The 27,333-nt window shown below is 43.7% G+C and overlaps 4 protein-coding genes across 4 annotated transcripts; 2 read left to right on the forward strand and 2 right to left on the reverse strand.

The window, feature by feature from the left end:
* Window positions 1-55: 55 nt before the first annotated feature.
* On the forward strand, window positions 56-4,929 carry MONOS_7641 (uncharacterized protein; the record flags this gene model as incomplete). The annotated part of the gene is made up of 1 exon (XM_067877985.1): window positions 56-4,929. One exon carries the CDS (start codon window positions 56-58, stop codon window positions 4,616-4,618), a length of 4,563 nt encoding a protein of 1,520 aa, XP_067722064.1. The 3' UTR covers window positions 4,619-4,929.
* Window positions 4,930-5,346: 417 nt separating this feature from the next.
* On the reverse strand, window positions 5,347-11,816 carry MONOS_7640 (uncharacterized protein; the record flags this gene model as incomplete). The annotated part of the gene is made up of 3 exons (XM_067877984.1): window positions 5,347-11,525; window positions 11,644-11,681; window positions 11,761-11,816. 3 exons carry the CDS (start codon window positions 11,814-11,816, stop codon window positions 5,347-5,349), a joined length of 6,273 nt encoding a protein of 2,090 aa, XP_067722065.1.
* A 382-nt stretch (window positions 11,817-12,198) lies between these two features.
* Window positions 12,199-12,907, forward strand: MONOS_7639 (putative protein Hikeshi; the record flags this gene model as incomplete). The annotated part of the gene is made up of 2 exons (XM_067877982.1): window positions 12,199-12,571; window positions 12,624-12,907. 2 exons carry the CDS (start codon window positions 12,199-12,201, stop codon window positions 12,905-12,907), a joined length of 657 nt encoding a protein of 218 aa, XP_067722066.1.
* A 119-nt stretch (window positions 12,908-13,026) lies between these two features.
* On the reverse strand, window positions 13,027-26,890 carry MONOS_7638 (uncharacterized protein). Its single transcript, XM_067877981.1, has 7 exons — window positions 26,658-26,890; window positions 26,518-26,597; window positions 18,702-26,450; window positions 15,510-18,543; window positions 15,175-15,413; window positions 13,935-15,056; window positions 13,027-13,763 (listed from the first exon to the last, which is right to left on the reverse strand). Exons 1-7 carry the CDS (start codon window positions 26,822-26,824, stop codon window positions 13,666-13,668), a joined length of 12,489 nt encoding a protein of 4,162 aa, XP_067722067.1. The 5' UTR covers window positions 26,825-26,890; the 3' UTR covers window positions 13,027-13,665.
* Between the last annotated feature and the right edge of the window lie 443 nt (window positions 26,891-27,333).

The following is a 27,333-nucleotide window of genomic DNA, read 5'->3' on the forward strand; positions in this document are numbered from 1 at the left end:
TGCAAAATTTGAAAATAATCCTTCATCAATTACAAAATCATATTTTCAAGAACAAATGTCTACCAGTCAAACTCCTTCTCATTTTTCATTTTCTCCTCAATCAGTTGCTTATCCTCCATTACTAACATCAATGTCCTCACCTACAAAATTTGTAAAGGTTGTTTTAAACCAGGGAATTAGTGTTCAACCTTCACCTTCTTTTATTCCTCAGCAATTCACACAAACAATAACAAAGAATTCCAGTCCAACTTCATCACATCTATTGAATTTAAGGAGTGGAACAAGTGCACAACAAAGAATGTTTTTAGAAACAAAGGAAGCAGTTACAAAAGAGGAGGAAGAGGAGGAAGAGGAAGTCGAAGAGGAAGAAGAGGAAGAAGAAGAAGAGGAGGAGGAAGAAGAAGAAGAGGAAGATATAAAGCCTGATACAAACGAGAAGGCATTAGGAAAAATTACAGTGAATCAACCTATTGATCGTCCTCCTTACTTGAACGCAGACGAAACGAGACCAGAAAGCTCAACCAAAATTCAGACTTTTTCGCATCAGCCTGAGGCTGCAATGGATGACAAAGGAAGAGAAAAGATAGGTTTCCCAACTTCAGCATTGACGTCTTTCAGAGAAGAAGAAAGAAATTTCCCGGCAAAATCAGATTATGTAGAGCGCGATGGCGATTTCAATTCCAGTCATTTTTCTCAAATGAAGCCAGCTGCATTGTCAAATGATGTCGGAGCCAGAATCGAACCACCAACACAAATGAAATATGAATATTATCCGAACTCAAAGGAAATGAACCAAAATAATTCAGCTGCTTTTCCGTTTGGCGATCGCGATAAAGTACCAGAAAGAAAGACCGATTCATACAACAAAGGAACTGCAATGACTCAATTTCCGAATGAAGGATTTCATATTAGCGATGCATGGCAGGCAGCCACATACGGCAAAGCAACACAGCTGACACCACGGAGCCTCAAGTCTGCAGTGTCCACGCCACACTCACCGTCGATGTGCTCTGTCACATCAGCAGTGTGGGAAGAGCTGTGGAAGGAAGATGTGAACTGTCTGCGGGCGATGGGGCTGAGCGAGGAGCGTATAAGAGAAAAAGAGAGAGCAAGAGCAGAAGAAAAATGGAAGGAAAGAGAAGAGCTGAGGGAGATGGCGAGATGGGTGGAAGAGGAGAAGAGAAGAGAGGCTGAGAGAAGACTTGCTCAAAATGAGATAAAAAGACAAAATGAAGACAAAATTGATGAGAAAGTCGGCTTAGAAGAAGAAAAAAATGTTAAAAGTTATTCTATTACCAATAAAGAAAGAGACAACTATAATTTTGAGAAAGAGCTCGAAGATAAAGCAATCATAGCTGAATTCGAAAGAGCCAACGAAGTTGGGCTTTTGGCAACAGACACACCAAAGCAAGCAAATACATTTGCAGTGAACCAAGGAAGAGAATCAGTTAAAACAGCACAAGCAGTTTTTTCAGAAGGAATGCTCAATCAAAATCCTATCCTTCAAGCTGAAGCGTATATTCAAGGAAGCATTACAAACGATACTGCAAAAGTGATAGGCGCACGCTATTTTTCGGAAAATGTTGAGGCAGATGCTTCATATGTCAGAGCAACTCCAGATTTAGTGAGGCAAAGTTCGTATGATGCTGATTCCTCCACACTCATTTTATCAGCCCCTCGGCTGCTGGGACAGCCTGAGCCTGTGGCATCGCTCCGAATGAAATACACTCCAAACATCTCAAAGGAATTGGCAGTTCCCGCTCCTTCATTGCTTTCTGAACAAAAACGAGAATACTCGAATGGAAATTCGCAGAATCTTACATCGCCTTCGTTGCTGCAGTCTTCTCAAATGCCAACAACCAAAACAGTTCCAATGAAAGAAACTTATTCACTCACCCAGGAACGCCAAACACTTCACCCACAGTTATCTCATCTCTCCTCTCTTGCATTGGAATCTCCTCTTCGGCCGTTTGCTAATGTTGCACCAGATAACACACTTACATCACCATCCACAAAAACAGGCACTTTTCAACAATTGACTTCTTCTCCAGCAAAACAAATAGAAAGCCAGCAAGATAATCCTTCTGCACAACCTTCTTTTGTTGGACAACCCACATTACCACCACAAGAGGAAACAATCGGAAGAAAAGAACTTGAAGCAGATAAGTCTTCAATCCACGATATTGAAGGCTCAGCAAATATTTCCGAGTCGACGATAATGTATACACCTCCACGAATGATTTTGTCGAGCGACCAAACAGAAACTCTGAAAGTTGAGGCGCCTCTGCCTCAGACCCTTCTCGTGAAGACGCTAACAAACTCGCCAACTGCAAGTAATTCTAATGTTGTTTCTGGGAATGCGGAAGAGAATGATTTGAAGAGCGCGAAAAAAGAAGATAGAGCAAAGGAACAAGAGAGCAACGAGCCTCCAAGCGACACAGAATATGAAGCAGATATCAAAACTCTCCTTCAACAAAAGTCTGGTGAAAATAAACAGAACGACGCTCAACAAAAGGAGAATGCTCAAATTGAATATAATAGAGCACCAAATGAAGCAGAAAATGCAGATAATGTTACAGCAGTTGTGACTGAAACAGCAAAGAAGGAGTCAAAAAAGAAAGAGAGAAAAGTTAAGCCAATTTTGGCTGATTTGTCTGTACCCCTTTCTGTTTCCTTCAGAGTTGACAAAGAACCAGAAATTGTTCAGTCACTACCTTCAACCCAGAATGCTGCAAAACTCAACCAACAAATGACGGATGGAGTAAACTCAGTGCAAGCTGAGAAACACACGAGCCCTTCTGGTGGATTTGAAGGACAGCTTCCAGTCTCCTCTTCGTTTCAGAAGTACGAGCCGAGGTCACCTCGAATGAAGAAAGAGAATTATGGGAAATCAGACTTTACTCTAAACACTGAAATAAAAGCCGAAACATCCTCGAAAGAACTAAAAGAGCAATCACCAAAACAAGAATTGGATGAACAAGAAAGAAATATAACTACAGATAATAGAGATTTAATGAGAACCGCACCAGCAAATCAATCAAACGTTCAAGAGAAGAAAAAGAAGAAGAAAAAGAAGAAAAAGCGTGCTGTTTCCCAACCGGAAAACGAAGGAAATGAATCAAACGAGAAGCCTTCTGCAGCTCATCGAAAACGCCTCAAAAGAAATAAAACGACAGATCCTGATCAGAATCAGAAGGAGCAAAAGATGAGAAGAAAGGAGAAAAGACAGGAAATGCAGAGAAGAAACAGAGAACGCTCAGCTGATTGGGCAATGGAACGAAGAATAAGAAGACCACAACAGCAATTTGAAGAACCATTGTTCGATGAAAGAAATTACCGTGATGAATATTTGTCTTCACCAAGCAATTCTTACCAGCAGTATGATAAGAATAGAAGCAGAAGTGGAAGAAGAATGCAACAAAGCAGACAAAGCAGACAGATGTCTTCTTATCCTGAAGAAGAAGAGGACAATAGAAGAAGAAGTCACTCTGTTGATGGATCAACAAGATGGTTTGGAACAAGAGCAAATGACTACAGAGTGTTTGAGGAGAGGATAAAAGAGTTGGAAGAAGAAGAAAAGATCAAAAGGAAAGAGCAGAAATGGGCAGAAGAAAAGAAGCTCATGAAAAGCGGTGCTTTCTCACCTGAAAATGGCTCACATAGAACAGCCAGAAACAATCAAGTGTCTCAAAGAGATCCGAGCAAGTCTCGTTTCCTATCTCCTCCATCAAATGCTGCTTTGGAGCATTCCCCGCAGACTGATCGCCCCAAATGGAAACTTTCAACTAAATATGACCCGAAGGAGGTAGCAGAGCTAATGGCACATGCGCCTCCTTCACTTGTTGCTCCTCCTTCTTTGCCTGTGGAACAGTCATCGAACATGCCATTGTTACCTTCCTCGCTGACTGACCCTTTTCCTTCAAAGATACTCAGTTCATCATCTTCATCTTTCTCCTCCTCCTCTTCTTTCTCTTCTTCTTCGCTGAATGTGCTTGCATCACCACAATCAGCTGAATCACCAACACAAATTGCACCTTCAATTGTGCCTGACAAGCACGTTCTGCCTCCACTTCGATATCTGCGAGATCAAGAACAAAACAGAAAGAGACAGAAAGCAACCGAATTTAGCGACAGCGTCCGGATCGCAAATTGGAAGAGGGTACAATCAGCACTTTCAAAGAGATTGAAGGCGATGGAAGCAGAAGTGAAGCATAGAGACAGCATAATTGGATTTTATGAAGCTCAACAACGACATTCACAAATGAAGATTAAGAAGACACAACGAGAAAAGAAAGAGATGAAAAGAAGAGAAAAAATGCTGAAAGAGAAAATGAGAGAAGAGGAGGCAGAAAAGGAAGAGATGAGAGAACTTCTTGGTGAATTGAGCGGAGAACTGAAGGTGATGAAAGGGCACATCGAAGAAGGGGAAGAAGGGATACGAAAATGGAATTATGCAGCCGATGAGACATTTGACGAAGATGCGGAAGATGCCTGGCATCAAATGAAAAGACCAGCTCTGAGGAATCCTTTTGAAGAAGAAGAGAAAGCGATGAAACGTTCCGAAAGCACGGAAAGGGTTGTTTCTGCGCTTTCACAATATTTGCTGTTGCCTTCTTGAAATCATTTCGCATCTGTCTTTCTTCTTTAAGTATATTTTTTTATTTTTCAATTACAAGTTTTGTTTTCAACTTTTTGTAAAATGTAGTTTTTTGTTTTCTTAATCATTTTTCTTGACTTTTTCAAAAAGATTAAAATTCGAATGAATTTTCAATTCAGCATTGATTTTCAAAGCGCAAAAATCAACACATCACAAAATATTTGATACAAAATAAAGCTTCCCTTTTCTTTGTATCTTTGAAAATCACAAGAATTTTGAAAACTTTCATTACCTCAATCGTTGAAAACCAATAACACGCACACAAAAAGAAATGAACAATGGATAAGTCAGAATAGGATTGGTAATACTTTCAGAGATAAGACAACAAACATAAAGAATCAGACAATATTCACTTTTTGCAAAAAATTACAAAACCAGTTTGCTTTCTGAATCATCAAATTATTTCATAAAATTCAGTCAAAACAATCAATTGATTGGAATGTTTATCCACACAACAAAGGTGGATAAAAAAATGGAAATCACAGAAAATGATATCCTCAAAAATAATAATAAAGTCAACATATAAAAATCTCAATAAATATTCGCCAATAAAATAAAATAGAACATAGGGAAACGTAACGCAATAACTGCAAAATGCGAATTAATCTCAAAAATTCACTGAAAAATAGCATAAACTATTTTAACAATAAAGATAAAAAATCAAATTTTAAATCCAATTCACTCTTCATTCATAAGAACACAGCGTTGAACACATTCTTCAGAAGGGCAATGCAATGCGAGTGCGATCTCTCTCTTTCTCTCTGCTCTGCCATCCACAGCGCATTGCTAAATAGAGAAAGAAGAGCTGTAAATCGATGCTTTTCCTCTGCTGTGTGCACCAGCGCATCGTAAATCTTTAGAAGATGCCTCAAATGCGGTGGAAGTGGCTGAACGATCGAATACAAAGAGAAACTCTTTCGCATAGCCAAGCAATCAAATACTGGTGAAGGTGAAGTCTCACCCATCTGCACAGCATCTGTTTGATTAGAGAGAGAATTTGAAGGCGGTGAAGCTGCATTCAGCGACTGAGAAGAAGGAGAACGGAAGTTAGATGGACGAGGCCTCTGAGCATGAGGAGGAGAAGAGGAAGGAGCAGTGCTTTGGGGAGAAAGTAGAGGAGGACATGAAGACGGGGAATGAATCAAAGGAGATTGAGAAACGGATGGAGCAGAAGAAGAGCTTTGATCTTTCTGGTTGGAAGAAACTGGATTAGCAAGTGCTGATAAAGTTGATGGAGGAGAAGAAGGAGAAGTGGGCACAAGAGATAAGAATGAGCCAAATGAAGAAGACTGGCTGGGCGAAGGAGAAAAGGAAGGCGAGGAACTGGAAGTGGAAACAGGAGTGGAAGGCATAGATGAAATGGATGGCGCCAAAGATGCAATTCCCAGAATGTCCATTTGCGCTGATGCAGGCGAGGGAGGAGTGGCTGAATGTGGAAGTTTGTTCGGAGTTTGCCGCTGCGATGGGCGCGAAAAGGACTCTGCTGATCCTGGCGAGCGTGTCTGCCTCTGCAAACAGAACAGCCAGGCATCCTTCTGCCTGTCGATCTCTTCGTTTCTCCTTCGCATCTCATCTGCTTCCCAACTGTTCAGCTCGTCGCACTCTGCAGCTCCATCAACCCAATCTGCTGCCATCTCTGCCAACATGCCCCTCTTCTCGTCCATCGCCTCCAGCGCTGCCCCACTCACAATCTCCACTCGCCTGATCATTGCGCTAACTGCACTCAACCTCAGACTCACTCCTTCCACCTCATTCAGAATCAAATAATGTTGTCTCCTCAGCAACTCTTGCCGCTTTCGCTTGTTTCGCCGCTGTTGCCTTTGACGAAGCTGCTTCAATTCTCTCAATTTGCAGCGAGCCAGAAAACGACGGACGAAACACTGAATCGCAACAACTGCCTGTTCTTGTGTCATGGCAATGCTTTTCTGATGAGCAGTTGCTGAATTACTTTCTTCTGTTGAACTTGAAGTTGGCTGAGTCAAATGATAGAGATCTGAGAGAGATATGCTATTCCCCTGTGTTTGACCGTCCTCAGAACTGTCTGCTGAAGAATTTGATTCACTTGTTCCATTCTTCCCTGATATTTCTTCTTTCATCACAATTTTTCCAAATTTCCTTTGATTACCTTTTTGCTTCTTTGATTTCTTATTCCTCCACCACCGTTGGATACTGCGAGCAGCACTTAATTCTTTCAGTTGTTTCAACGCTTCTTCTAGTGAATTCGCAGAAGATGAAATTATCTGTGATACTTTACCACTTATCGTCTCATTAATACCTCCATTTTCTTTATTCTCCATCGCATTTTCCTCATTTTCTTCCTCCTCTTCCTCCTCTTCCTCTTCCTCTTCATCAAATTCTTCATCCTCCTCTTCACCTTCCAATTCTTCCTCTTTTTCTTCTTCGCCTTCATTCTCTTCTCTCTCATCCGTTCCTTCCTTCTGATTCTTCAGCCTTCTTTCTTCTCTCCTCTTCTTCCTGTTCATTAGTTCTTTCCTCCTCCTCCTCATCTCCTCCCTCTCTGCCTTCTTCTCCTGCCTCATCAGCCTCACATACTCTTTGTCCCACCGCTGCATTTTCTGCGCCTCCTTCGGACTGAACTTCATGTCCCATTCGAAGCAGAACGTGGAATAGCGGTCTCTTGACTCAGTTGTGGCATCAGTCAATGCCAGCGAATCAAAAAGAGAAGGAGAAGAGTTGAGAGAACTTTTCGAGGGAGAAAGCAGAGAAGAAGAAGATAACAGCTGCGAGGGATACAAAATGAAGGGAATGAGAGGGGAGAAAAGCGGAGTGAAAAGTGCAGTCAAATTGGCTTCTGTTTTCAGAGCGATTTTTTCTGCTTCGATGAAAGCAGGCGGATACAAGTCAATCTCGTTCTCTGCATCATATCTGCTTTGCCTTCCATTTTGCGAGTTTCCATTTGTTTTGCTTGTATCGTCTTGGATGCTCTTCCATTTGTTTAACGAACTGTTGTTATTTGTCCCTTCAGTCACTAAGCTGTTCTGCTGCTGACTTTTCCCATTCACACCACCACCACCACTGCTGCTGCTTCCTTCATTCATTGCACTGCTTGTCTGATTTGCTTGGAGAGGAGACAGATGAGGTGCTGCAGCTGATAAGATCGAAGTGAGTGTCAGCGAATGATGGACAGGGCGGAGTGCGAAAGGCGAACATGCAAAGGGAAACTGCGGCTGATAAGAAAGAGATGGATGAGGAAGTGTGAATGGAGATATCCGAATCAGTTCATACAAGTCACTCGTTGCTTCTGAAGAACTAGAAGGAAGCAACAATGAAATGTTTTTTGTTGTTTGAGGATCGTAAAACTTTAATGGAATATTTGTTGTGCTTTGCTTTCTCAACTGCAAGCACTTGCTATTCATTTTGCTAATATCAGGCTCTGATAAGGATGATAATGATGATGGACTGCTTGTTCTTGAGTTTTGTGATTTTCCTATCGCCTTTCCGTTGGGCAACTTATCCTTTGCGGAGGAGGAGGAGGAGGAGGAGGATGAGGGAGATGAAGATGATGAAGATGACTCTGATAACATCTTTTTTGCTGACTCTTCCTTCTTCGCCAGTGATTGCACAATCTCCCCAACCAGCCTCAGAACTGATGCAGCGCATGCGATTGAGTGTGGATGGGGCAGCGATGGCTCGTCAATGGAAGGGAAGAGTGGGAGCAGCAGGAAAGCTCTGATGAAGGAGAGGCCCTTCATGCGGATTGCATGAATTTCGCGCTCGATGGCAAAGAGAGAGAAGAAGTAGTGTGGCTGCTGGAGAGGTTGGAGATGGGAAAACAGAACAGAAGAAGAAGAAGATGATGATGAAGAAATAGAAGAAGAAAAAGAAGGAGAATTCACAGAATGTGTTTGACCTGACAGATTTGTCAAAGAATTTGTTGTGTTTTCATTGCTTGGCGGAGTGAAAAACGAAAGGAATGAAGAAAATGAGGCGAAGCGAGTTGGCAAAGGGGAAAAGGGCTTTTGAGAAGGCTGTGTGAGTTGTGATTGGGATGAACGCAGTTCAGATTGAGAGGATGAGTGTCTGAGATCAGAAAGAGAAGGCTCTTTCAAAGAAGAAGAAGAAGGTGATGAAGACAACAATGAAGAAGAGGAAGATGATAATTGCGATGATGAAGCAGAAAAAGTATTGTTTGGTGTCAGTTGTGCAGAAACTGATGAATTACCAGCCAAATCAGGGGAAGATGCAGAAGAAGGAAGTGGAGATGTTCTCTTTGCAATTGTGGAGCGAGTTGGACGGCCTGTTCCAGATGGGGCTGAAGAAGGGAGAGGAGGTGTGGACAATGGATAAGATGATGCAGAAGATGAAATTGAAGAAGAAGAAGAAGAAGATGATAATGATAATGAAGAAGATGTTAAAGAATGTGATAAATGATTAGGAAAGCTATTTTTTGGCGTGCTTTGTTGCGTCTCAGATAAATCAGAAGAGTTTCTCTGTTGCTTTGCATCTTTCATTCTTTTGCTGGATGAAGAATGTGCAGATTGCATTGCATTTGAAGAAACAGGCAATTTCAAATGAGAAGAAGAAGAAGAAGAAGAAGAAAGTTGTGTTTGCGTTTGTGATGGCGCCTGTGATTGAGCAGCAGTTGTGACAGAAAGTTCTCTTTTGAATGAAGACGACTTTGGCAGCTTATACAGCGAGGCAGCAGCTGTCTGAGGAGTCAAAGGAGAAGGAGAAGGCGAAAGAGAGGAAGAAGGAGAGGAAGAGGAAGAGGATAAGTTCGATGGCGATTGCGCATTTTCTCTTCTCTTTTGCCCTTTCTTCTCTCTTTTGGATTCTTTTTCTGTTCGTGTTTTCTTTGATGCTGATGTAGCAGATGAAGAACTTGTTTGAGAAGAAGAAGAAGAATTAGAGGAAGAGGAAGGTCTGTTTTTTGTTTGAATTGAAGGGCTTAATGGAATGCCATAGATGGCAGATGCAACTCTTCTTTCCTTTTCTTTGGCTTTCTCTTTGTTTGTTTTCGTTTCTTGTTTGTTTTTCTTTTCTTTCTTTTTCTGAGACGCTTCAAAAGCATCGTTGGATTCATCTTTTGTCCTCTTTTTCCTTTGCTCTGATCGTTTCTTTGGCCCATTTGCATAAATTCGATCATCTTCATCTTCTTCAGCACTTATCCTTTTCCCTTCCAGCCTACTAAACACTCTCACACCTTCTTTTCTTCCTCCTTCCATTTCAAACGGAGATGGCAGGCGTCCTTCGTTTTGGTGTTTGTATATGCTTCTGTTTGTGTGTTTGACTTTCTTCTGTTCGCCAGTTCGGTCTGCTGATTGATAGATTGATGCTTCAGATGAAGTGGAAGGAGAGGAGATTCGCCTGTGTGAATGGGAGGTGCCTCGAGGAGAGTCTGAATGACTTCTGCGAAGTGAATGAGAAGATTTGAGAGAAGATGAAGATGATGATGAAGAGGAAGAGGATGAAGGCAATGAAGAAGATGGTGCATAAGGAGAAGATGACCATTGAGAAGAATGTACATTAGGCAGCATTGGTGTTGAAAGAGCGTGTGATGGAGGAGAAGGAAGGCGTCTGGATGAGAACTGCGACGATTGGGCACGGCGATATGGAATGGCAGACATCAAAGCAGACTGGCGATGAGGAGAAGCACGCGAATAAGGCGGAGGAAGGGAAGAGGAATGACGTGGTGGCTCGTTTGGAGGAAGAGAGCGAGATGAAGTGCGGGGGAAGTGTTGTGATTGAGGGATGGAAGGTTGGCCAGGACATGGCTTAGATGATGAAGGCTGATAATCAGAAGAGACAGGAGAGGAGGATGAGGAAGAGGAGAACAGAAGAGGGGGAAGTGAGAAGGGAGACATTGGAGTTGAAGTGGGATCTTTCCGGATGAAGTTTGAATCTCCACCGAATTCGTAATTGGAAAAGACAAATGAAGAAGAAGAAGAAGAAGAAGATGGAAACGATGAAGCAAGTAATGCTGGGTGAGGCCTTGAGCCTGCAGAGAGAGGAGGATAAGCAGGGAAATTGAATTGTTCTGAAGCAGAGCGAGACAACATTCCAGTTGTATATGACTGAGAACGGGGTCTGTTTGCAGAGATGGGCTCAGCTGAAGAAGGAGGAGATGGTGTGGATGGAAAGCGAAATGAGTCAGAGTGATTAAACTGCTGTTGCGCGTATGTGTCTGTCTGCATAAGTATCTGGTCAGAGCAGCTGTCAGAAGCACGCCTAGGCACAACGCCCTCTGTTCGTCGCTGGTTCAACCGAGCCCATCTTACAGGACTCTGTTCTGAGGGAGGAGTTGGAGGCTTGGCGTATAACGAAGATGAAGGTGGGGCAGTGTATGAGAGCAAGCGAGTGGACGAATTAGGATCTGTTGAGTCAAGCGGAGAGAAAGAAGATGAAAGAGTAGACGGAAGATACGAAATGTTGAGGCCAGATTTGCTGGATGCTGTGGAGATAAATGATGGAGACAACGGTGGAGTTAGAGTTGTGAAAGTGGAGCTATTCTTTCGTGAATCAGAATGAGATAATATTGGAGAAGTGGGCACAATCTGTGGAACTGCAGATGATAATTGTTTGGAAATGGTTGATTGTGTATCATCTTTGCGAATATCTGTACGGTGCCCAAAATTATCAAAATAAGGAGAATTTATATCATCAATTTGACAAGATTCACTCAAATTCGAGGAAGACACTTGCCGATGCGTAGGTTCCTTAATGTGATTTATTAGTTCAGGTATGTTGGATGTTGGCTGAAACCATGGACAAATAGTACATCCGACGTGTACTGAATCAGTTGCAATCAAAGTTGCATTTGGTAAAGTTTGAGAAATAGGAAACTCCATCTGGTTCAATTTCTTTGCTTCTTCATAAACTTTAGTTAAAGTTTCCTCAGCAGAAAGAGCTTTATCAGAAAAAATGAAAAAAAGTCAAAGATGAATGATAAATTAAAAAGATAGTTTTTCATTGTATAAGAATAAAACAAATAGAATAAAATTAAACAATATAAAATAAATACATACTGTAGCCAAAGCAATCTGATTTTTCAGTTTCATTTTTGCTAAATCAAAACAAGAATATAGAAAAATAAAAGAGGGGAAATTACTTCTTTGTTGTAAATTTAACTAATTGTTTCATACGCTAGGCTTCGCGGCTCAGATTGGAACTTGAAGCTTTTAACTTGTTCTTTAGTCATTGTGCTGCACTTTGAAAAAAAGAACCAGTTAAATAAGTTCCGAATAACCGCAAAAAATTATTACAGATGATGATCGAAAAATGGAAAAATTGTTGAGTCTGCAATAAATATCTCACTTTTTATTTTGATAAAAGTTGAAAAAAGTTCTAATGTTTCCAAAATTTGTTGTTTTGATATTGGAAATTCATTTCTATCTTAATAATAAAATTTTTTTTAACATCAAAAAATTCATCTCATCAAAGAAAAAGTTTGATTCAAAAACATTAACTTCAAACATTATTTATGCTTCATTGACATTTGTTGAAAAAGAGCTTTTTTTGATCAAAATGAGTTATTATTTCTTTAATAATAATTCTCAAAAACTGGAAGTGCTATTATCCTCATGGCACTTCTTCCACAACCATCAACTTTTCCTGTCCCTGATATAAGTGTTGCTACTGCACCTGTAGCTGCTCCATCACCAACATTTTGTGGCGTTGTGCTCCCGAAACGTCCAGTTATAACTTCATTTACTGCTTTAGCTCCAGACAAGTATATTGTTCCAATAGAAGATATTTCAACTGCTTCTCATGTTTGCATATTCCTAACCGGAACTCCACCTCTTCAAAGTTCACTTGGATGCGCGATTTATCTTGCAACAACACCTTTTACACAATGGAGCTATCTTGGGTCTGTACACAATCAAAAACCATCAACCATTCTCAGATTTAGATGGCCAAAGGACGATATTGACCGAGGAGTAACGGCACAGCTTGGTATGTCAGTTTTCAATTTTTTCCCCGAAATTAATGAATAAATGAAATTTAGGAATTAACATAGTCCCAATTGCAACTGTGGAAGAACTTGATGCAAAGAAAGATGCAGAAAAAAGAGAGGTTCTAAGTTCATCTGGAGACGCTGCATTGAATGCAGTTGGACAAAAAGTTGTTTCAAATTTATATAACTTTGTTACAAGCATGGCAAGAACAATATCTTTTGCTGATGGAACGGAACCAGTGGAAGTTGTTCCAACAGCCGCAATTACGAAATGGCTGGAAACTTTCAATGACAGATGCAGAAAGAATCCAAATTTTTGGAAAGATCTTCTTTGATTTAAAATTTTCTGTTAACATCATTTATGTCTGAATCATTCGCATTTCAATAACATTTCATTTTTCTTATGTAGTTTGTGATTAGTTGTTTTTTCTTTGAAAACATTAAAGGAGAATATCAGATATCGGAATTTATTGATTGAGGAAGCGAAAAGGTTAATTCTATGTTTTAAAACAAAGATAGATTTATCATAAAAGTGAACATAATGAAAATAGTTGAAGCTGGCGAGAATGAAAAAGAAAGAGAAACAGAGAAGATTATTGCCTTTCTTGCAAATTGCATTTGAACATTTCTTTTTCTTTTTTCAAAACTCGAAAATTTCTTTGAATTGATAAAAATAAAGCATGACTAATCCACTAATGAACATCGAATTATTATTTACTGCAAATATGTGACACTTGAAAACAACATAACTTTTTTCATCCCGCAATTTTAACATTCATAACACACAGTTCAAAGCAATGATGAAAAGGAAAGGAAAATAGCAAAAATATGAACTAAAAAAATAACTTTTAAATAAAATCAAAGCTAATACAAAATCAACAATGAGAAATAAAATTCCAATATAATACAGAACCATCGAATTGAAGTGATATGCAAACGAACAAAATATTAAAGAAAACAAATGAAATAAACAAAAAAAGGATAACAATTTTTAATTGAAAAAAAACAAAAAAAAGTATTTGAGAAAAAAGCCTCAAAAGAAAAAACAAATTTTCTCAGAAATATCTGGAATTATAATGTAAAAAAAAATTGCTTAATGCATTCTATCGTATATCATCTTGCGCGTCTTACGCACATCTTCCAACTCGAATCCGATAGACTCGCAAGGGCTTGGAATAGCCATAAATGTATCTGTTGAGGATATTAATTATGAGAATAAAGAAAAAAAAAATCAAATAAAAGAGGTTCATTAAAAAGTTAAAAAAAAAAAAAGAATATTTGTATTAATTGCTAATCTCAAAACCCATTTATTCAAAAATTTTTCTCGAAGTAACTCACTCGAATTATTGTCATAATCCATACCGCTGTTGAGCAGAGAAGCAAACGAAGTGCTGCTGAGGATGCTTATGACCAGCTCCACAATTCCGCTTTCGACTCCAAAGAACGACTTGACATTCATCACATTCCTTGATCCACTCAGAGGGCGATATAAACCTTGCCTCTTCAGACTGTTCTCCTCTTCCTCATCGTCTATCTGCTTTTCATACTCCACCTCGTCTTCTCCTTCAAACTCCTCTTCCAGCGAGTCATCGCCTGACTCTGAAAGAGATATCTCATCCTCTCCTTCGCTGTCCTCTTTCCCTTCGCTTTCTCTTCCTCCTCTCTCTCCTTCCGAAATCAATGACATGCGTCTCTTCGCTTTTGCTTTTGCCTTCGCTTTCTCTTTCTTCTTCACCGCCAGCACCTTCTGCTTCTTCTTCACAGCTGCTGCACTCCTCTTCGAGTCAGCAGTCATCTTCTCCTTCTCCTTCTCTTCCCACTCTCTGCACCATCCATAGTCCACATCCTTCCCTCCAACACACCCCAGCGACTCCCACCGCCCTTTCACCCAGCGCCACATGCAGCACCTCTTCAGCATCTGCTCCCTCCTCCGCCCTTCTTCCTCTTCTGCCTCTTCTTTATTTGATCCAAATCCGCCTTGTACAGCTGGCAATGGAGATGCCGAGGGAGAAGGAGAAGAGGCAATGCACAGCATGTGGAAGATGGCACGCAATGGAAGATCAGATTCTATTGATGGAGAAGAGGAAGAAGAGGTAGAAGAAGGAGAGGAAGCAAAGTAAGGCATGCATTCAACCAGTCTGTGGCAGCAGTTGAACAACGTGGAGAGGATAAAGAAGGCAGAGCAGATGTCAACCAGACACTGAGTAGGTGCAGAAGGCGAGGCAGGCGAAGAGAGAAGCTCTAACAGAAGAGGAATGCCTCCTTCTGCAATGAATTGCCTGGTGTTTGAGCAGTGCGAGTAGAGAAGATTGGACAAGGCACACGTGGCAGCAGGGATGATTGTCTTCTTCTTCAGTAAGTGCGACGGAGAAACGGAGAAACTATCGTTTGTGGCGTTTGGTGAAGAAGATGTGAATGGAGCTAACAGTTTCAGAATCTCTCTCACCGCTCCTTTGTCACAGAAGGCGTTGCGGAGAAGAGGATCTGATGAAATGAAAGAATTCATTTCATTCAATAAGCACAACATTGATTCATAACATTAAATAATGCAATTTGAAAAAAAAAGCTTATAAATTAGATAGAAAATAACAAAAATAACAACCTTCTCTTGCAGCATTCGCGATGATCCAGAGTGTATTTTCGAGTGTTTCATCCTCTCCCTGTGTGAGCGACTCCATCAAAGTGGCCAATGCGCTGTCATCCAGAATAGCCTGCATTCCATAGCCAGCATCAGTCAAGTGGAGGAGACAGCGAGATGCATTCAGACGCAGCTCAGGAATGGGAAGAGAAAGTAAGTTGATCAGCTTCACCATTGAGTATGAAGCAACTTTGCGTCGTTGACTGAAAAAGAAAGAGAAAATGAAACAAAACAAAATTTTAAAAAAATTGATTAAACATATGAAAATAATAAAGAATTAGAAAGTAATTCATCCATACCAATCAGTTCTTGTCTCATATTCGACTCCTTCGAAGTAGACACGATGGAAGTCCTTCTTCCCTTCTCCCTCGCAATAGTGCACCATCACATACGACGCCACTGTTAGTATCTCCAGCGGCGCCCCAGCAGTCGCCAGTACATTCGCTATCACATCTATCCCATTCCTCGCCCCTTTCCTCTCCTGCACTCCCAGCGGCTGTGGCTGTGCAATGTCCAGAAGTGTTCTCAGCGCCTCGCTGTTTTTGGTGTCCAGTGCTAATCTGTACAGCACATTCCACGCGCCAATATCGCTCTCCCCGCCTTGCTTCATCATCCGCGCTGCTTCTGTCCACTTCTCCAAATACGCCGTGAACATTCTGAAATTCGTGGCGTGCCTTGCGATGAAGTCTGAGTACTGAGTGGCTGTCAGAGGTGTGTGCTGCCCCACAATCTGCCCAGGATTCACAGTGTATGTGACTGGATAGCTCACTCTGGGGTCATACGGAGGCAGTAGCTGCATATCCTTTGGAGGGATGGGCTGCGTCAGTCCAACACGAGACAGCATCGCCCCAAACTTCTCTTCAGACACGAAGGAGGAGCGGGCGATGGGTTCACGTGGCCATTTTGGAGGGAGAGGAGAGAAAGAGGTGAGCTGGCGGACACGCTGAAGAGAAGGGGAATGAGAGGGAGAAGGTGTGGGAGATATAGAAGGAGAAACAGAACGAGGATTAAAAGAGGAGGAAGAAGAAGAAGAAGAAGATGGAGAGGACGATGAAGAAGCTGGTGAAAACAAATCCTTTGTTGACTGGAAGAGCAGATGTTGGGCAAATACGAAGTTCATAAAGAGAGCAGCCTGAGAAGAGAGAAGAGAGGCAACAAGTGAGTGTTCCTCTTCAGAAGTGATGGTAAGTGTTCTGTGAAGAGTACGAGGCAGTGAAAAGGCAGAAAGATGAGGAGAAGAAAGGAGAGGGGAGCTGCGAATAGGAGAACGGGGTGTGGTTTTGAGGGGAGGGATGTATGAAGAGAGGGAAAGACGATTGGCAGAAGAAGAAGGAGAAGAAGGAGAAGAAGAGGAAGGAGAAGAAGAGGAAGGAGAAGAAGGAACTGACTGAGTTCTACCCACTTTGGGATGAGGAGGAGGCGGTGGGGCACGAGGTGGAGAGGCTTGAGGAGAGGTGGAAGGAGAGAGAGAGGAAGAAGGAGGGAAAGGAGGAGAAGCAGCAGCCTTCTGTTTCTGTGTGAGCTGCTCTTGTGCAGCGAGAAGGAGGCAGAGAATGTGGAGAGCAAACACTCTGCCTAAGGGAGTCATTGTGGCTGGGGCTGAGAAGGAGATGAGTGCAGACGCTTTGGCTTTTGATGAAGAAGACATAATGGAAGAAGAAGAAGATGAGGAAGAGGATGATGAATCTTTCCCACTTTGTTCAGCTTCTTTCTCTTCGTCCATTCTTTCCAGTGCTCTTCTGTGTTGCGCCTCAGAAAACAGACACGAGGCGACGATGTTGAATGCAGCAGGCACATCCTGCAGAAGCAGCGAAGGAGCAACAGTGTCCATCACACACACTGAATGGAGGGCAAACAGGACAGCAAAGCGGACACAGCGAGACGGGCGCATACGTGTCTCAGGCAGAGCAGGAATCGCCAGCAGCTCCATCGCATTCACAAAGAAGTATGGATGCCGTGCACAGAGCTTGGCATTTGTTGGGTCAACGTAGCAGAAGTGGCCGATGCACGAGGCAGCGAGGAAGCAGCGCTCTTCTGAAGGAGACAGGAAAGAGGGGACAGAAGAAGAGGAAAGGGAAGAATGAGACTCCATCGGCAGCTGCAGCAGGGATATCAGAATGGGAAAGAGCTTGGCGTCTCTCACCTGCACGAATGAGAATCCTCTTTTGCCCAGTTCATGCACTGTGTGCAGGGCAATCAGGAAAGAGCCAGCCGAAAAGCCGTGTGGCTGCGGGGCGCGTGCGAGTGTGTTGGCAAAGGAGAGTCCAGCAGACACCTTCACAGTGAGTGCCAACTTGTCTGAATGCGAATAGAAGCGGTTCCCACCCAAATCGCACTTGTTCTTCACGAATATGCCTCGCCCTGCCTCGAAGTTCAGCGCAATCAGCTGGAATAGGAAACAGAGTGTTTCTGGAGTGGGTGGAGGGACTGAGGCCGATGGCTGTTTTAGAGCGCCTTTTGCTCTGTTTGCACCAACGATGCGTGTGTGTGCAGCATGGCGCTTGAGTGACTGGATGAGCTGAGACAGCTGCGGAGTGAGGGAGAGCGCACTCACTGGATTCTGCTGGGTGAATAAGAAGGACGTGGAAGGAGCAATAGACGAGTTTGTGGCTGTTCTGCTGTTGTCATTCTTGTGCTGCTCGTCATACAGCATCACATACAGCTTGCTGTTGCTGTCTGGCTTTGTGTGCACTGCCTGGAATGTGGCTGAGGAAGGCGTCTCCAGCTGACTTACGTCAGTTCCTGAGGAAATGAGCTGCAGTGTCCCTTCATCGACACCTGCTCTGCCTTGGTCAGATTTTTCTGTGAGAACAAACAAAAGGCGGGCGATTTCTGTGCGGAAGGGCAGAGAAGAGAGGGGAGAGCGCAAGAGAGAGGAAATAAGCTGCACAGACTGAGGGATGGCCAGAAAGGCTGCCGTGATCTCTTCTCTCGTCGCCATCGTCTGCCCATCGCCCACAAACGAGGCAGAACAAGAAAAACAAGAGGAATATGTGGCCGTCTGTGTCTTCTTCCCTTCTCCTCCACTCAGCAACACTCTCAGCACTTCAGTTAAAACTCTCTCTTTCTCAGAAATAGAGCCAACAGCACGCTTCGCCTCGCTTGTCTGCTGGGAAGAGGTCTGCATGCCCAGACTGATGTAATACGAGGCCAGAGAAGAGAGGGTGCCCACATAATCAGAGAGGCAGTTGATGAAGTGCCTGGCAAGATCAGTCAGTGTGGGTGGGGCGGTGGCAACGGAGACAGTGGATGAGGGAGGGAAGGAGAAGGAGGAGACGAACTCACGTCCGGGATCGACAGTGAGGAGGGTGATAAGTGAGGCAGAGAATGGAGCTGTTGATTGAAGATGAATATATATAAATATTTGGAATGAATGAAAAAGAATATAAAATGAATGAATTTTTAAAAAAAATATGCAATTATTTTTCGAAAAATATACGCAAATAAAGCACAAAGCATAATAAATAGAATATTAACAAATCATAGCATACTTGATCTTGTAGCTTCTCTGATGACATTTTCAGCCTGGTTTCTCACCTGCTGTGCTATTGACCTCATTCCATTGGTGATGCTCTCACCCAAAATTGAAGTCATCATAGAGAAAGATGATGCAGCCAGCGAACCAATAGAAGAAGAAGAAGAAGAAGGTGATGATGATGATGATGCAGTTAAAGCATTCGCCTGCTGTCTCATCCTCCTCATCTGCTGCCTCGCAATCATCAGCTTCTCTTTCCTTCTCCCCGCCTTTGCAAACGTGATCAGAGCCACTTTCATTATGAACTTCTTCCCTCCTCTCTGAATCATTGCACACCTGTCCCTCATCGCCCACTCAAACAGCCACTCATGTGCCCACTCTGCTCCTCCCCCTCTTTTCGAATTCCAAAGCGCTTTCTCGTCTTCCTCATCACTCTCAGCCATCAAGCTCTCCTTCATCGCAATCACTGCTTTGTCTGCCCGGCTCTTCATCAGCAGCGCCAGCGTCTTCTCATCTGTCAGCTCTCTCAGCGCTCTTATCGCATAATACTCAACCCATTTGGCTGTGGGCAGTGGAGGCAGCTTGTCCACAATGGTCTGTTTGATAGGCAGACGATTATCTGAAGGCGATGGAGTGGATGAGGAGGAGGCAGAATCTTCATCGAGAATAACAGCACCATTTCTTGGAGAAATCAATGAGGAAGATGAAGATGAGGAAGAAGACGCTGAAGAGGAGGATGAGGAGGAAGAAGAAGAGAAGAGCATATCTGATGGAATGTCAGAAGACGATGCCACAGCTGCTGTTGGGTCCATCTGTGACTCTTCCATTGCTCTGTTGAGAGCTTCCTCTTCGCTCGTTAACTCCTCCTTCTTCTCTGCCTCGTTCTGCATTCTGTCTCTCTCTTCATACCCAACAGGCTCTTCGTCATTCATCGCCAGCATCACCTCCACTGGCAGTGGCGGATCAACCTCACTTGCCCCTTCTGCTGAATCACCCGAAAACAGAGAAGGAGTCAACGAAGGTGTGGCAGAAGCAGAGTGAGGAGGACTACGCAAAGGTAAAGACAAAAGCTTTCCTTTGTTCTTTTTCAGCGACAGAGCAGCTCCTCCAACAGACAGAATGCGGAGGATGGTGTTGAACACACCTGCTGCTGCAAGTCTTTCTCTGAAGCGTGCTGAGATGTGTGCCACATTCGCCACAAACAGAAGAATGTTTGCAAGGTCTGAGCCAACATGCTCACACAACAAAGCATTGATGAGATGAGGCAGAGGAACAAAACGAGTGGCAGAGGAGGATAAATCCACACCCAGTGCCGACGCTGCCATGTAGATAGATTGAGTGCATTTGGACTGAGGAGGAAGCTGAATAACATCGACTGATGCCACAAGATGTGCTACTCGTCTGTCCTGCTTCACAAACAGCGCAATGGCACGAGCTGCGTGGATGGCTGAGGGTGTTGGCTGGGCAGAGGAGAAAGGCGCCTGGCGGGTGTTGGAAAGAGAAGGAGGCTGTGTCAGATTGGCAGGAGGAGCATTCCATGCAAGCAAGAGAATCAGCTTGTGGAGGAATGGTGTGCGTTGAATCGAATCGAAGGGAAGGGAAGAAAAGTTTGCAGGGAGAGGAGAAGGAGGAGCTAATAAGTCCCTCACTCCCAGCCCCAGTTCAGCAAAGCAGGACAAACAAGCAGCTGTCAGCGCAGTCACCCGCTGTGAGTGGTTGGAAGGGTCAAGAAGCTTCAAGAGAGAAGTGAAGGTGTATCCATACATCTTCACTGCCAGCATGTCACAGACTCTGTTGAACTTCACTCCGTTGTATTCAAGCATCTTCCCGCTGGTTGTGGTGCGCATCATCTTCGACGACGGCTTTGCGTGGATTGTCGACAGAAACACCACAAAGAACTGGCACGAGCGGAAGATAATCTCATCTGGCGTTGACCGCAGCCCCGCACTCACCCACTCAATGCCCCTCAATGCATCCAAAGACATACGCTCAACAGGCCCTCGCCTCGCAATAGCAATCGAAATATCCAGCACCCTCGTCTGCAGTGCTGTGTTGGCTATCCCCAACAGAGGCAGAATCTGCGGGAGTGCTGCCTGGATTGTCTCGTAGCTGAGTGCTGTCTGTGCAAAGAGTGTCAAAAGACCAGCAGCAAGTGTGCGGTCGATGTCGGAGTACTTCCGCATGTGCGCCTCGTTCAGCAGCGCCGGAAATACCTGCTCCCACAATGCCCAGTATTTGTCTGGTGGATGTGTCTGAGACAGCCTCAGGAGAGCCAAGATGGTGGCATGCTGGATGGTTGGCTCAGACACCTGCAGACACTCAATCATCCACTCTGTCCCTTTCAAGTCTGGGTCTAACAGAACATCTTCTCCTGCCAGAAACACCAAAAGCACGTCAATTGCTGCTTTTCTCAGCAGCTCCTGCTTCGACGAGACGGCTGCAGCTATCACGTAGAGGCATCCCTTCACAGTCACAGACACATCATGGCGCAGATTGTAGCGTGTCTTCAGCATTGCTCCCAGTGTCTTCATGACTGCATAGCTCTTCATCGGGCACTTTTCACTGTCCTTTGCCAAGTTCTCGAGGAAGAGGAAGTTCATCAGCTGCATCAGAGAGGAATTCTTCTTGTCTTCCTTCACAAAGGATGAGTTGACGATCTCTTCGAATATCACACTCCTTGCACGGGCAGTGGTGATTGGCAGAGGAAACAGCCTCGAACTTACTCTTTCTGTCTCTTTGAACCCGACACGTGTTGAGGGCTTAGCCAGCACTAAGGAAGGCTCCGGGGGAAGGAGAGAGAGGAGAGGGTAGGCAGAATAGAGAGAGAGACGGAGGATGTGGAGAGAAGGCTCCAGAGAAGAAGAGCAGAGGATGGAGAGATAGTCAGCAGCAGCAGCAGCCTCGGAGGAGGTGAGGGAGGTTATCTGCGGATAGGGAAGGACTCCAAATAGAAGGCTGTTCTCAGAAAGAGAAGAAGAAGAAGAAGAGGAGGAGGAGGAAGAGGAGGATGAAGAAGGAACTAATTCCATCCCATCTCCACCAATCACACTCAGAATCTCCTGTGTCCCTTTCATCTGAGCCTGCTGCTTCACAAACGAGGCGAAGAAGAAAGGATTTTCGTCAATCAACTTCTGCCTCCTCTCTTCTTCAGTTGCCTCGCAGTCCAACAGCTCAGCGTCTCTGACTGTCTTCCACAGCAGAGAAGCATCCAGAACAGAGTGGAAGAAGCGGCGGAGGAAAGGGATGGTGATGAACGAGCGGATGATTGGTAAGGAGAGGAGACGGCGGACAAGAATGGCACATTCACGGAGGAAGAGGAGAGGGAAGAGGGAAGAGACACCAGAAGAGGAGGTGATGAAGGCGAGGGAAGGGAGAGAAGAAAGAGAAGAGGTGGAATAAATGGATGAAGATTGCTTCAGGTGAGAGAAAGAAGAAAGGCTGTTTGAAGCAGATTTTGGCAATGGAACTGATGGACGCTTGGGAGGAGGGGTGGAAGGGGCAGAAAGAGGAGCCAATGGCAATAAGGAATTAGAAGAGCCAATAGATTTGCGTTTGGAAGAGGAAGAGGAAGAGGAAGAGGAAGAGGAAGAGGAAGAAGAAGAGGAGGAGGAGGAGGAAGAAGAAGAAGCAGAAGCAGAAGGAGGAGGAGGAGGGCAACAAGGAGGAAGAGAAGCAGTAGAGGAAGAAGGAGACATGGCAGGTGATTGGGTGATGCAAGAGGCATTGGAAGAGGTAGAGATTGGAGAGCTCTGTTGGAAGAGAGGGAAAGCAGAAGGAGAAGAGAAGCAGAAAGGGTTGAAAGCGGAGGAGGCGAAGACTTCGTTGATGAAGGAGAAGACGGTTGGGAAGGAAGGGTAAGTGACAGCGGCGGTATGGATGCTGCTGGGAGATGACTGAGAAGAGGAAGGATGGCAGCAGAAGAGAATGCTGAGCAAGTGGAAGAGCACATGGAGCCAATAGACAACATTGCTGGAGACTTCAGAATGAGTCAGGGATTCGCTCAGGAATGTGATGAAGAAGGAGAGGCGGCAGGGAACAACCATTGGAAGCTCTTTCTCCAACAGCTGGAACAAGTTTGGGGGAGAAGAAGGGAGTGAAGAAGAAGAAGATGATGAGGCTGATGATGACATTCGTTCATCTGTAAGCCCCCAATCAATTTCTTCCCTTTCTCCTCTTCCTCCTTCTTTCTTCTCTTCTCTTTCTTTCCTTTCTTTCCTTTCCTTCCTCTCCTTCCTCTGCTGCATCCTTCTCTCTTCTCCCCTCACCCACTCAGCCACTTGATGGCTGTCTTCCACTGGAATCGTCTCCAACCTCGCCAGCTGCAGAATACGAGGCAAGGGAGTGTTATTCAAACACCATGTGAATGAGGAAGGTGTCACTGATGCTGCAGGAGATGCAGGCAATGAGAGAGAAGAAAAGGAAGAAGAAGAAGCATTTTGCGTGTTTTTCAGAGAGCCATCCTGTGTTCTGCTTGAAGCACCTGCAAATGATGGAGAAATGGGTCTTCCAGGGCTGCTGGGGAGAGAGTAGCGAGAAGAAGATAAGGAGGAAGAGGAAGAGGAAGAGGAAGAGGAAGAGGAAGAAGAAGAAGAAGAAGAAGCAGAAGCAGAAGGAGAGAAAGAAGGAGAAGGTACACTGCCTCTGCCTGGAATAGCAGGCTGTGTGGCTGAGAGAGAATAGCCCTGCTGCATCTGATGCTGCTGATGCTGCTGTTGTTGAGACAAACTTCCTAATTGTTGGGACTTTGCCAGTGAATAATCAGCATTTGGAGTGGAAGCAGAGAATGAAGATGAATTCATGCTCATATTCACATTCATGTTAGTATTACTGTAATTGTTACTGTTCATCTGATAAGCTGTCTGAGGCAGCTGGTCAGCCACATAATGCACCGTGAGTGTTCTCAGTGCCTCGTGTGCGATTTCTCTATGGACAGCATCAAACTTGGTGGATAAGACAGACAGGAATATAAACCGCTCATTGGCACCAAACACCACATTCCCTGTGTCTGTCAGCTGATACTGCCTTTCCCCTCTCTCTTGCTCTGTGTCACTCATGTTTATTCCTCTGCTCTCTAATTGAGATGATTGAGATGACTGAGATGAAATAGAATACATCTCCTGATTCTTAGCCAGTTGCATTCGAGTGGCTGTGTGGATGTTCTCCAGCTGCGACAGAAGAAGGAGGAAGTCGAAGATGGTGAAGGGATGGCGAGAGGGAGAAGAACTCATTGAAAGAGAGGAAGAAGAAGAGGAAGAAGAAGAGGAAGAAGAAAAAGAAGAAGGCAAAGAAGATACAGGCAGTGTTAGAGGCACCCCAACAGCTGTTCTGTCGAGGAAGTAGTCAGAAGAAGAAGCGAAGAAGGAGATGAAAGAGAGGAGGGAGGTGCAGAGGGTGCAGTAGTCAGTCTCAGACATCAGGAGAAGAGAACGCACAACAGAGGGAAGATGGCCACTTGCAGACATTGGAAGAGAAGAGAAGGAAGAAGAAGAAGAAGAAGAAGAAGAAGAAGATGATGATGATGATGATGAATTCTTTGAAGGCAGCTGAGGAGGAGCGTGGCGAGGCTCATTTGGGAGACGGTTGATCACTTTGTCTATTGCAATGCATCCTCTTCCACAGAGCATAACCTCACAGACAAGGGCAATGAATGGAGAATAGACATCTTCGAAGGAATAAGGAGTGGAGGGACGACGGAAGAGGGTGGCTCCAATTGTGGAGAGAGAAGAAGAAGAAGAAGAAGAAGAGGAAGAGGAAGAGGAGGAAGAGGCTGATGATAATGAAGGAGAAGAAGAAGAATAAGAAGAACCAGAAGCAGAGGCAGAAGAGAAAGGGAGGGCAGGAAGAGCAGGAGATGTGTGCAGCGCAGCAGAAGAGAGATTTTGGATGAGGACGTTTGGGAGGGTGTGGCGAATGAGGAATGGGTAGATGGAAGAGAGGGAAGAAGAAGAGAGCAAGATGGTTGTGGTGGAAGGGGGAGCATCGAAAGGGTTGAGGCAGAAGGAGGAAGGAGGGATGATGTAGGAGGAAGAGCGCATGAGGCTGAGGGTGGCGATTTTGATGAGGGAAGGAGAATGAGTGATGAAGAAAGGGTGGAGAAGAAAGGCAATGGGGGAAGACAGCTGAGGCTTGTCGAAGAGAGAAGAAGAAGAGGAGAGGATGGGGATGATGTTGGTGCGCTTGAGAAGAGAGTGGATGATGAGAGAGCAGAGAAGAGAGGCCACACGAGGATGGATGGGAAGAGCAGAAGCAGAAGCAGAAGCAGAAGCAGAAGCAGAAGAAGAAGAAGAAGAAGAAGAAGAAGAAGATGATGATGATGATGATAAAGAGGATGAAGAAGATGAGGCAAAAGATGCTTGAGGAGGAAATGCAGACGAAGGGAGATGAGGTTGGATGGCAGTTTTGAAGATCCAAGGAAGCAAAGCAGTGAATGCACTTCTCTTCGAAAACTGCTGGAGGGTCTGGCAGAGCAAAGAGGAAGACTGATACATCTGAGCAGAAGAGGTGAGGACAGTGTCATCATCAGCAGCGGCCCTTTCTCGTTCAGCAGCTAAGGCGAGCTTGATGGAGGTGTCGTCAGCAGCAGAGAAGGCGAAGGAGAGGAGGAGAAGAGCAGAGACAGGCTCGATGTTCATCAGGACGGCGGTGGAGCAGAGGGAGAGGAAGGAAGGGAGGAGAGGAGAGGAAGGGAGGGCAGAGAGGAAAGAGAAGGCAGAGTCTGAGGAGAGAGAAAGAGGAGATGATGAAGAAATGGAAGGAGATGATGAGGTAGAAGAAGAAAGCGAGGAAGAAGAAGAGGAGGACGCATAAAGAGAAGAGGAAGAGGAAGAAGAAGAAGACGACGACGACGAAGACGAAGACGACGACGACGACGACGACGATGAAGAAGAAGAAGAAGAAGGTGCTTGTTGACTTGTCGTAGCAGATTGAGAAGGGAGTGATTGGTGGAGAAGAGAAGACAGCTCAGACGAGAACAATGCCTGCATCACCATCAGTGTGGAGACCTGGTCAATAGAAGAGGAAGAGGAAGAGGAAGAAGATGATGATGATGATGAAGTGTTCGAGGAAGAGCTTGAAGAAGAGGAAGAGGAAGAGGAAGAGGAAGAAGAGGACGATGACTGGAATGTGGCAAGAGAGGCAGATACAGAAGGTGGAAGAGGGGCTGAGGGCTCAGACGTCAGGGCAGTTAAAAAGGATGAGCGAGTTGACGCAGCCGAAAACACATCGTCTTCTATTTCTTCTTCGCGTGTTGCCTCAAATGAAGATGCAGACATCATCTGTTGCGTGAAGGAATCAGACTCTGAGTCACTTCCCATAGTGCTTTTGCTATGATCGTTATCCAAACGCAATCCATCAGCTAGCTGGGACATGATAGAATTCACACCAATAGGAAGCTTAGCACTGTAATCGTAGGAATGTCTCATGGGCCATTCAAAAGACTCGATCTTATTTCTTGATTCGAATGATTTTTTCCCTAATCCTTTTTCATTTTCAATTAAAGTTTTCACGCGCCGAGACGAATTTCCAGAGGAAAAGGAAAGTCTAAGCTGGGTAGCTTTCACTTCATTTTTTATTAATGTTTTTCGTTCAGAATCCGATAAAGATGTTTGATCGTGTGATGGTCTAAAATCTGTTGCATATAACGAGACTCTAACAAAGTAGTGAATTGCTCTAATTGCATTTGAAATCATTTCACGACTATGGCACGACAATGCAAGATGAATTATATGGGATAACCGCGATGTTGGCCTTATATCAGAATATGGAGCTTTGAAAAAATTTTTAAAAGATAACAATATTTCCATTTAAAATTTAAACTTTAACCAAAGGCATACAGCAAGCATAAACAACATAGCATGTTGGGCAAATATGTTTCATTGTTTTCTGAGAATTCACAAAACTGTTCTTCAAGCAGCTAATAAATATTTGAGGAAAAAATTTGCAACTAAAAGCTCCAATAAAAAAAGTTTCATACTTTTCACAAATTTGTCTATTACAAACAGCGCAAGGCTTTGAAATATTTTTTTTTGTCACTTTAAAATTACATGTTGGACATTCATTTTCGCTTTGATTTGGCTCGTAAAATGGAAGAAATGGAGTTACTATCTTTCCAACAGTCTGGCGTAAATTAGGTTCATTCATTGATGCAGTGTGTCCTCTCGAGGATCCGAAAATAGTAACTTTACAAGGCAACTACCAATAAAAGATAGCTCGAAAAGTGTAAAGGTAAAGTTGATCTTTTTTATTTGTGAAATTCATCAAAAAACCACAATTAATAATAAAAGACAAACGACCAAATTCAGTTCACTTTTTTATGTGGCAAAATTGATGAATCCAATTTTAATTCTATCAAATATCATTTATGAAAATAAAAAAAAGTTCAAAAAAATTGATAATCAGTATTCTACTCTCACAACGATCTTTTCTATTTAATAATTTGGAAAGGATTTTTATTTTCAAGTGTTTCCGTTTTTTTATATACAAAACCATAACCATCTTTTTTTGTTCACCCATTTTCACTTTCATAAAAATAGAAAAGTGTGATCCAATTTGAAAAACAAATAAAGAAATGAAAGCATTCACTTCAACATATTTTATTCACAAAGATAAAATCCCCTAATTTAATTTGTCAAATACATATATTATGGTAA

This window comes from Monocercomonoides exilis, assembly GCF_001643675.1.
Source record: "Monocercomonoides exilis strain PA203 chromosome Unknown scaffold43-869231, whole genome shotgun sequence".
Classification (NCBI taxonomy): Eukaryota; Preaxostyla; order Oxymonadida; family Polymastigidae; genus Monocercomonoides; species Monocercomonoides exilis.